This window comes from Mus caroli, chromosome X, assembly GCF_900094665.2.
Source record: "Mus caroli chromosome X, CAROLI_EIJ_v1.1, whole genome shotgun sequence".
NCBI classification, from domain to species: Eukaryota; Metazoa; Chordata; class Mammalia; order Rodentia; family Muridae; genus Mus; species Mus caroli.
Window position 1 is genome coordinate 125,825,753 of NC_034589.1, and position 11,127 is coordinate 125,836,879.

The 11,127-nt window shown below is 36.4% G+C and overlaps 1 protein-coding gene and 1 pseudogene across 1 annotated transcript in view; both read left to right on the top strand.

The window, feature by feature from the left end:
- Fam199x (family with sequence similarity 199, X-linked) overlaps positions 1–8,152 on the top strand; it is a 34,040-nt gene extending 25,888 nt beyond the window's left edge. The window contains exon 6 of the mRNA XM_021153448.2: positions 1,187–8,152. Within this exon, the coding sequence (XP_021009107.1) occupies positions 1,187–1,357 (171 nt within the window). The 3' untranslated portion in view covers positions 1,358–8,152. The remainder of the gene's footprint in view (positions 1–1,186) is intronic.
- Positions 6,613–11,127, top strand: part of LOC110286393 — a 20,565-nt pseudogene continuing 16,050 nt past the window's right edge.

Sequence of the window (11,127 nt, forward strand, 5' to 3'; positions counted from 1 at the left end):
TGTCCTGTTGAGCAAAGCATTCTAAGCGAGGGCTTTCAAATACTCTTAACCCACAACCATGTCGCCTTCAACCATCTCTGGTGTTTATGTTCATTTTCATTAAGCAAGATTGGAAATAAGATTGCAACTCACTACTAAGCAAATCTCACTATGTTGCTGATGTTACTGTCAATTAGATCCTAAAACTGTTGTATAGGTCTTTGGGTGTATGTGTGTGTGTGTGTGTGTGTGTGTGCTTAGTGTTTTCTTGGTGTTTCAACCTTAACTGCTCCTCGACTAATCAAAAACTATAATAAGACTTTCCATAATTCTGTTCTCTTCTTCCATAGTTGAAACTTATTTGTTGAGCACTTGTAAAAGAAAGTTGAAGTGTACATGGATTGGTTATGTGGCTTAGCATGGGAGTATGTCGGGTTCCTTGCAGTGGCACACACTAGAGCAATTTAAACATGAAAGGAGAATTTCTTTGGGGACCCATTAGTGATCAGAAGATACACCATGATTCCTTCCCCATTTTGCTTCATTTTGTTTGTTTATTTTTGTTTTGTTTTGTTTTTGTCAAAGTGGAAGAAACAAAGGCATCCCTTATTATTTGCCAAGGAATGTCACTGGATATGTGGCAGCTCTCTTTTGGTTTTGGTTTACTAGTGATGAGGGTTGAATATCCACTGGGTTCCTAACAGGCTTTTAAGATAGCATTTGCCTAATATGAAGGCATGATTTTTTTCACAGCGACTGGAAACTTTTTAGTCCTCTGGGGGTAAAATGTACCTTAAAAGATAAGCATTAGGGATTTAGGCAATGTTTTCTGCATTTTATATTCAGTTTTGTATCTAGTAGTTTATTTTTGCTGTGTTGATACCAGTACACCCTATTTTGACTTAAAAATACAATTTTTCAGAGTATCTTGTTATCCGTAGCTAGCCCAAATGATTAAATTATACTAGCTCTTCCTAGCCAAAAGGGTCACCAGTGAAATGCCACAAAAATAGAATCTTAAAGTTTTGGGTTTTTTTTTTTTTTAACATTTAAGCCAGTGGCTTACTTATTGGTTTTAGAACCACCAGTTTCTGTAGAGAAATTTGAACAACTTAATATTTCAAAAGTAGAGAATTAGATCCACCAACCCTGGGCTGCATACAGCAGTGTCTAAACTTTCCTGACCTTTTATCTCTCTCTTTAACAGAAGCGATCCAAGCAGCGAAAGCTCCAGCAGAAGGCCTTCCGCAAGAGGCAGCTGAAGGAGCAGAGGCAGGCGCGGAAGGAGAGGCTCAGTGGGCTCTTCCTCAATGAAGAGGTGCTCTCCTTGAAAGTGACTGAGGAAGACCATGAAGCAGATGTTGATGTTTTGATGTAATAGGGTGAATCCATCAGTGTTCCTTTGAAGCGTTATTCTCTCTTCATTAGTTTACATTCATCTTGACCAAACTTTTGGTTAGGGTTGTGCTGATGTACCATTAATAATTTAGGCCAGTGGTTTTCAGAGAGTAGCCCCAGCACCCTCAGCTCTCAGCATCCTGAAAAGACCTTAGAATTGTGTTTGGGCCCCATTCCAGAGCCACAGGCAGTGTGGATTTGGAGCAGCACTGTGGTTTAACTAACGCCAGATTATTCTCATGCACATTCTCATTTAAGGACCACTGGTAAATGTCTTAACTACTTTAACTTTATGGTGATTAAGTAGGCTTTTCAAAGACTGCTATATTTACAGTTTGGGAAACTTCAGAGTACTGACATCAAGGAGTTCATTTTGTCGGTCTACATTTAGGGCCCGTAATTCAGTTGTCTTCTTAAGGGTAAGATTTTTTAAGTTTGCTTTTTCAAAGGGGCCATGGTATAATTCTTAGTTCCTAGGGGCAAAGCTGTTTCGAGGTGAGGGTGCACACAAGGTATGCATTGCTGTTTACAATAGTGCCTTCATTAGGTTTAGTTCTCTTTTCACGAATTATGAATGCACAGGTATAAAAAAGGGCCCTAATCTTTTTCCAATTAGATGTGAGTTGCTTTGTTTTTTTCTACTTTATGTCAAGTGAGAATCATTTCCGCTACTACTGAGAAGTAATGCTACGTTAGTGAAATTTTAGACTTAACGTTGTGTTGACTAAGTTTCAAGTGGAGATTCCAGTTAGGCAATGATACCAATCAAACTTTCCTGTTGTAGCCTTAACGTTAAGGCTGTCAAAGAATCTCCAAACTAGAACGTTTATCTGTTCCTCTCTATCAAAAATTTTTAATGTAGTATATCTCAATTTTATATGTTTGACGTGTGGACAGGTTGATGTTTCAAATTAACTGACAGACCACTTGGAGTGCAACAAACTTTAGAGACTGCTGTGGGTATATAAAGCAGTATGCTATAGAAAACACCTTTGTTGGTGCCTAGTAGGACTCTTAAGTCTAAATGTGAAATCATGGAGTTTTTGAAATCATGTTTTCAAAGAATTCGTTACCATGACCTTTTCTTGTATGTGTCTTTGAGCATTGGCTTGGGCTAGAGAAGATACAAACTGAGACTACTGACAATCAATTTGTTTTCTGACTTTCATGATTTTCACTTTTACTCTTGCATCTCAGAAGCAAACTACAATCTTTTGAAAAGGCCACAGAGTTCAGAGGTTAATAGAGTTTCAACATCATTTAACTTTAGTTCTTCAAAGAGATTAACAACTTAAAATTCTTAATTTTTAGTTGCTGTAAGGGCTTAAATTTTACCGAATTAAAAAGTGAAGTTTTAGTCCTGGTATGTTGACAGACACCTTTAATCCTAGTGTTCTGGAGGCTGAGGTGAGGATTTGTAAGTTCAAAGCAAGCCTAGGCTACATAGTGCTACTAAAATTTTCTATACATTTAAAATTTTTTAAATTTTATTTTGTTTCTTTGAAGGTTATAGAATTGAAACTGAGGGTAAAAATTAGTACCTTGCAGCATTGCTGAGGCCTGTGGTCGGGCTGTAACTTTTGAATGCCTACTAAGATCAGAATTTAAAATGCTACGAAGATAAAAGCGTGAATATGTGTGCTTTCAGTTACAGTAGTATTTCTGACTTTCCTCCTACCTCCTTTGGTACTCCATCTTAGTTTAAAGGGACCAAAGAGATTTTGGGGTCAGATCCTAGAATACTTAATAAAGAATGTACGCAGTTTTCCCTTTAAGTACAGAAATAGAAAAAGAAGAGAAGCAAATACATCTAAACTGTCTGCCTTCCCTTAGTCATAGCAAAATCCCACAGAGGAAATAATCTGCATGTTCTTCCTATTCTCTACGGAAGGTGGGCCACATTGAGATACAGGGCAACATTTATCCATCACCCACTTGCAAACTATTTGTTTGTTGATGCTCAGTAAAAGAAAATCCAAAACTGGTTCAGGATGTAACTTAAGACTAGTGTCTCTATTCTCCCAAAAATCACCAAGTCTTCTTAACATAGATTTAACTTAAGTCACCATTGAGTAAGTTTACCAAAGTGCCATGGGCAGATTTTAAATGTCTATAAAGGTTTGAGTATTTATAGAAGTATGACATGAAATTTTCTGTAAGTCCAGATTCACTCTATATGTTAGAACTGGAATGTAAAGTGTCGATTTGGTGGAGTTTGAAAATACTGCTTTCATTTAAAAAAAAATGTGGGACTCCTAGAGTTGTTTATGATCTAAGAGAGAGAGAGAGAGAGGAAGAGAGAGAGAGAGAGAGATTAAAATCTTTCTCCTTCCCTCCAAAACAAACTATCGCAAAAGGGCAAAAGTCTCTTTGAGCCTTTGTTATCAGTGCTCTGTTATCTGTTAGGATGTTTCATGTAGATAATCCAGAGAGAATTGTTGAAATAGGTAGTAATTTATTAAATCTGGTATCTCCACGAGGTATATTTAAAACAACTTCAAGTCAGCATCTTTTTTTCCCTTTTCAGTGGAAAACCTACCTAATCAGTTAATTAAAAGGAAAAATCAGGGAAATGCAGATCAAAAGTGTTGAGTCGGTTCTACTCCAGTAACAATGGCTATCTGTCATCAAGAAAAGCAAAAAAAATACTGGTGAGAAGAGAGGATAGAAGGAATCTGTATGTACTGCTAGCGATAGTACAAACTGTCTGTAGCAGTGGATACCTGTATGGGAGTTCTTTTTAAAAAATAAATTACAAGTGGAAGTATCTTATGATGGAGCTATATCATCCTTTGGTATATGCTGAAAGTAAACGAACTCAGCATATGACAGGGATTTGTGTGTGCCCTTCCATGTCTATTACAGTACTGCTCCCAATAGCCAATAAATGAATACCCATCAGCAGGTGGATAGATAAATAAAATGTAACATAGATACATAGCAGAGCTGTATTCAGCCATAATGAAGACAGGAATTATGTCACTTGCAAGAAAAGAGATGGAACTAGACAGAGATCATGTTAAGCAAAGCAAGGCAGATTCAGAAACACAAACATTGCATTTTTTGTACAAGTGGAATCTAGATTTAATAAAATGAAACACATGAAACTAGAATAGGATACTGTGTGGGAAGAGGAAAGGCTCTGGTGAAAAGGGGAGCAAAAAAATGGTGGGTGTAGATGATGGAAGTATAAATATGTATGGATAAATAAATGGAAGAATAGAAGTCCAGATTTTGTTCCAGTGTTGGTTATCTTCTGTCCACAACTGACAGTGGAGTGAATAAGTCTCCTTTTCATAGATTTATCCAGAGACATTTTATTAGAGATCTTGTAAGAGTGTGTCAGTCCTTATTACAGCTTTTAAAAGCGTGAACAATGAATTAAGCAAAATGGCATGTATTTTTATACAGTTTTGCAAATGTTTAAAGGAAGGTGTTGTTTTAGAATGTCATAAGTTGTAAAGGGCTAGTTTATTCTATCTTTCCAAGTACTTAAAGTCAAATGACACTTTTTCTTCATTCTTTGATAGATAGTGACAGTTTAGTTGACTTCCTCTGTTGTTTGGGTAAGTTAGACATTTCTGAATTAAGTCCCAGAAGCTGATTTATAAAAAAAAAAAAATGACCTATAGAGTGGGTAGATATCTCATTTTTCCCTAGGTTTTAAAAAGTGGTAAATTCCCTCAAAAAGGAAAAATTATATAAAACTATTGTATAAAGGTATCCTGATTCTGATGAGCTTTAAACATTGTAAAATTTATTATATATCTTTATATTTAAGCCAAAAATGTTACAACATAAACTCTATAGCAGTCTTTTTGATTTAGGTTCTCTTAGCAGGCTTTTTTTGTTCATGGCTTCTCTGTAGCCTCATGTGCCTTAATGGTGGTGAACGTTGCCATTTGCATCTATATAAGGCTTTCTCAAAATCAAATAATCAGAATGTTATCATTTGGTTCATATAATGCTCATGGTGTTTGGATATTAGTAAAACTTATCAATCAGTAGTAATAGGTATAAAACAAAATAAATACCTTCAGATCTTGGACTCATTTGCTTAAAACTAGTTTTGATCCACCAGATTAATGAAGGGCCTTGCACTTACATAAATTTTGCTTAATATATTTTTCCCACTGAAAAAATATCTGAGTCAAGGATACTCTTTTATTTCGTTTTTCTTTTTGGAACAAGGTCTCCCTATACGTTCTAGGCTAGCCTTGAACTTGTTGCCCAGGCTGATCTGGAACTTGTGATCTTTCTCCTTAGCTTCCTGGGTTTTGGGGACCCAGACGTGCCTGGGGAATATATCTTTTTAAACTGATAAAACCTGAGTTTTATCAGGAAAGAAAATGTTTAGGGTCTGTACAGAAACACTTGAAGAGCCAAGATTATATAGAAAGGTGTTTCTTCTGTTAACTTTAAGGATTCTTCGGATTCGTTTTGTAATCGTTGGGGCACCCTATTCTGCTTGGTTTAACAAATTACCTCTTTGTACTGTCTTCAAGAATTCTCGGGAATTGATGGAGGGTAAAGTTAGTTTGGGTTGCTGATAGTATAGTTCGTTTGTGTTCAATAGTAGTATTGATGTTGAATGCACTGGCATTTGACTTATTTAAATTAGAGATAAATTCCATATTTAAAGAGACTATTAGGAAATAAATCATTGAGCAAAAATCTAATAATGATAGCTTTGCAGTAGATTTAAGTTTGGTAAAATTTATCTCAGATTTGAACGTTATTAGGTAAGAAGCCTTTGAGGCATTTTGAGCTAGGCATTTCTGTCAGTATATAATTTGGAAGATAGTCCTTGAAACATTTGAATTTGGTCTCTGAAAAATAATTTATGTTCTCTATGAGACTTAAAAGGAACTCTGGCAATTCCTGTAACTGGCTGTTAAGAATGAGGAAGCTGCACAGCATAGCTCAAGATCACTACAATTAAATTTCCATTTCTTAAATACAAAGATTTGCTTGCAGCTCACTGCCCAAATATTTTTTGAATTGAGGTTATTGATATTTTAGCTTAAACCAGACAATGGCAAATTGCATTTTAATTTGACATTCATTGCCAAACTCAGAAAAACCAGTGTGATCTTTTCTGATGTCAATATGTAGTAATTTTTCTCTATTGTCAGCTTTCTTCAATTACATCTTGGTGGTGAATGGAACTTGTGGAAATCTGTGTTCTTTTTTGTGGGAATGGATGGGATGGAAAAGGGAAGAATTGCTTAATTAATGAATATCCGTTTTGACTATGTCAATGTAAATGTGGAATTACCGTGTGCCGATGACAGGTACACACTTAAGTTAGCTGAATTGTTCAGAAGGACAGCCATGGCTTGTTCTGTGCAGTTGCTTGTTTAAATTGAAGCTGATCTCTTGTGTTCGTTTACGTTGAGATTTCAAGGCTTTTGGAAAATGGGGCTGATAGTGTCTCTTCCTGTAGTAGGTGAATTTAATTTCCTGTTTTCCTGTTTAGATTTAAAAAATACATAAATCTTTGTGTTGGCAATTTAATAGTACTGTTACCAAAAGAAGTTAATAATAATCACAAATACACATAAAACACCTCATAGATGGTTAAGAGTTGCAAATTGTGGGACTTTCTGCTCCCCTTCTTTTCAAAAAGTAGTTCTGTAGAATCAATATAACCAAAGCAAGTAGGAAGTTGACTGGTTTGGAGGATCTACAAGTAGTCTTAGATACTGTAAAGTATCAGATTGTCAACCAGGACTTTTTTCCTGTATTCCTGTGAAACGTATTCTGAATTACTGCACTTTTGTATATACGACAGTCCCCTGTACATTCTCTAATTCCCTACAGTGTATATAAAACCTGGCTGGTTTTTCTTGAAGCTGTGTGAGGGGATACCAATAGTTATAATACAATTGGTTTCTATTTTGAGTTTCTTTTTGCACATGAAAATATTTTAGCAGGTATATCTAAATGAGTTTGGGTGGTTGTAACGTAAGCTGGCTATGTGATGGAGCTGCTTTTTGAACCTAGTGTCAGAATTAGGAGTCACTTTAGTTATTAAGAATTTTGGTACTCATACTATACTGAGTCCATCTCTTTCACTGCTCCTTATAACTTTATACTCAAAATCAGCTTCTTTCAAAGTTTCATCCCAGAATAATTACTACTAACAGAGAATTGCCGTTTTCTTTGGTTCACAGTTTGATTAGACTTTATAAACTTGTTTTGTGAGGGTCTCAGTTTCCCAGAAGTCATGAGCAAAACTAACTTTCTGAAGAGATCAGATTTCTAGAGAGATTATCATTCACACAGTAAGTGAAAATTAGGTCAAAGTTTTGTTGACAGAAATGATGTATTTTCCTTAAAAGATTCTGCTGTAGAATCTTTTAAAGTTAAGTTTCCAGAAATGGAATGTCTATGATTGGTTGTATGTATAGATTCAGGTGCTGTTCTGGGTTTTGTGTGTAGGGTTGTTTTTTTGTTTTGGGTTTTTTCTTTCTTTCTTTTGTTTTTTGTTTTTCTTGGGCTTTGGGGTTTTTTGATCACCAATTTTGGTTTTGCCGCTAGAGGGACATCAGTGATTCTTCTTTGGAAAAATCTTAGCTGTTTTTTGGTTTTTGTTTTTGTTTTTTACTTTCATAGATTGGCAGGACTTATTCTCAAAATGTTTTGTGTGAGTAAATATGTTCATTTATTAGTCAACGGTAGATTAATTAAGCTTGTTTAATGAAGAAGGCAGTCATTCTTGCAGTCTGTAACCTTTTGTTTTTAATAAATGTGAGTTAAATACGAAGTAAAACATGCATGTGTGTGTTTCTTTTTTTAAGGTACTGCATAGCTGTAGTGTCCTTCTCGTAGGCACCAGACATATGTGACTGTGTAAATGAATTGAAAAATATTTCCAGAGTCCAATAGCCTCATGTGGCTTTTTTGTTTTGGAAAGCACAGGATCTAAAAACCTTCCACAATGCTGGGCAGAGTGGTTCCTTTAATCCCAGCACTTGAGTGAGCTCTAGGGCAGCTAGAGAGCTATAGTGGTTCCTCCCCTCTCCTGTGTTTGTGTGTGTGTGTGTGTGTAATAGAGTATCTGCATGTGTGTTCATACATGTGAGTCAGCAAGGTACATGTGCTAATGCATACACACGTGGACGGCACAAGTTGATGCTAGGCTCTCCTTTGCCCACCTTGTTCTTGTTTCTTTATTTTGAGGCAATGTTTCACCTTATGGCCCTGGCTGGCCTGGAACCCCCAAAGTAGACCTGGTTGGCCTCAAACTCAGGGAGATCTGCCTGTCTCCACCTTCTCAGTGCCAGGGTCCACCTTATTTTTAGAAGTAGGGCCTCTCACTCAACCTGGAGTTCCATTTTATAGCTAGACCAACTGGCCAGAAAGTTCCAGGAATCTGCCCTCCCCAGTCATAGGATTATAATCATATGCCACCACTCCCAACTTTGTTGTGGGCACTGGGGACCTAAACTCAGGCCTTAATGCTCACACTTTACTCACTGAACCATCGACTGAGCTCCTGGTTCCTTTAATGTTGGATTGTGGTTCAGTACTATGTCATTTACTTTGTTACTCAAGCCTTTCCAGCATTGTACACCATATTTTATTTTATATTTTTTATTTGAGAAAGGGTCTCAAGGAGTCCCAGTTGGCCTTGAACTCCTGCCCCTACTTCCTGAATGCTGCAGAGTGAACTCAGGGCTTCATGCATGCTAAGCAAGTACTATACCAGCTGAGCTACATCCCCAAATTTAATTGAAATTTACAGATAAAATTGTATATATTTAGAGTACCTTGTTATGATTTGATATCTGTGTACATTATTAAATATTTAAATTGGGGTAAATATATATGAATCAAACATTTTTATGGTGAATACCAAGTCCTTTTTTTCTACCTTTCTGGAATGTACAAAATATTATTCTCTGTAGTAATCCTACTGAGCAATAGCATACCAGGATTTATTCCTATCTAACTTAGTTCTTTGATCAAATCTTTGGCATGCTGTGCCTCCAACTTTTTCCCACTTCTATCTAGTACAATCATCCTATTAAACATTAAATTCCACATCCAGCTCATGAGACCTTGTGATACCTGTCTTTCTGTGCTTGGATCTATTTCTCTTGACATTGTGTTCTATTTGCTGCTGCAAATGACAGGATTTCATTCTTTTGTGGTTATATAGTGTCCTGTCATGTGTGTGTACTTCACTTTCTTTATTCGTTCACTGATAGACACTTGGGTTATTTTCATTTCTTGAGCCCAACAGTGCTATAGTGCACACAGAAGAGAACTTTCCTGTTCAAAGCTTCAGGCGATTCTAATGCAGAAAAGGCCAATCCCATAATTAGAGTACATGCTATTTGGAGCCTTCTTTGTTCCATCCCTTCTGGTTCAATGTTCACTAAAACTGTTTGCTCTTTGTAAAATGCCAGTGCTGATTCAGTGAGTCTGTGGAAGGAGCCACGCCACTCTTAAACAAATCCGCAGGTGGTCGAATGCTACTGATCCACTGATCCAGGAGCAGGTGACTGACATCAAGAGGCAGAACAAAGTCCAGAAAACACAGGAGGTGGCTAGGTCCATCATCTGCCTGTTGCCACTCTGTTTCCCTAGTTTAGCTTCTGTGCATTTCTTTATTTCATGTTCAACCCAACAAATCCACTATACATTTGTCCTATGAAGTTTCTAGTATATTTTCCTGAAGATACTCCTGTTCCCTGGAATGTTTGTTGGACCTGGAGACTACTTCATAATCAAACACACACACACAAACACACACACGTTTGTAATCCTATACTTGGGAGGCTGGGGCAGGGAAATTGATACAAGTCACATACTGTCTTGAGTTCAGGACCTGTCTGGGCTACAGAACCTTATGTCTGCACAAAACAGCAAAAGTCATCACTCCTTGGATTTGACTCTGTGATTAGATTATTCTAGGAAGGCCATGACTGTTCTCATTCTCCAAAGGCAAACACAGATGTTGCTTCCTTATTTATTGAGCAATACTTGTGGAACACCTACTAAATGTCAGACATTGTGTTAAGCGCCAGTGGATGAGTGGTAAACAATACCAGAGTCTGCCTTTTGCACTGGTTTTTAGAGTCTCACAAAAACAACCAAGGCACATTTCATTAAACTGAAGACCTTTCCACACTGTCATTTGGCCTGTTTGTTAAAAATCAGTAAAGACTTCATTCCATTCTGGTTATAGCTCACATGCAGGTACTTCTGAAGTTCTGGTCTACTTTACTTTAAGGTGACCCTGATTTATATTAGGGTGTATTTCTTCCAGATACTGCTAAAATGTCCACTTTACATTTATTTACCTTATATGCCATTCTGCCTTACAGGTAGGTTTCCGTTTCTGTCTTCCCTGCTAGTCCTCATTTTCTTGTTTCTATACACATGGTGTGAAGAACACTAGTGATTTGATATTAATTAAACCTTGTTAATTTGAGCATTGTCACTATTTTCTCTTGTTTGGGGGATATATTTCCTTTTTGTTTTTCAAATACAAGTTAGTATTACATGACACATTTTCTTAATTTAAAAAAAAACATTTAATTTATTTTTTTATTTTTTTTTGAACAAAATATTGTAGAAATTTGTATTTTCAATATCTGAAAATGTCAGTGAAATAATTAAACATACTGAAATTGCCATTTTTACAATGAATTATTCAATTGTTTTTTTCCATTTTTTATTAGGTATTTAGCTCATTTACATTTCCAATGCTATACCAAAAGTCCCCCATACCCACCC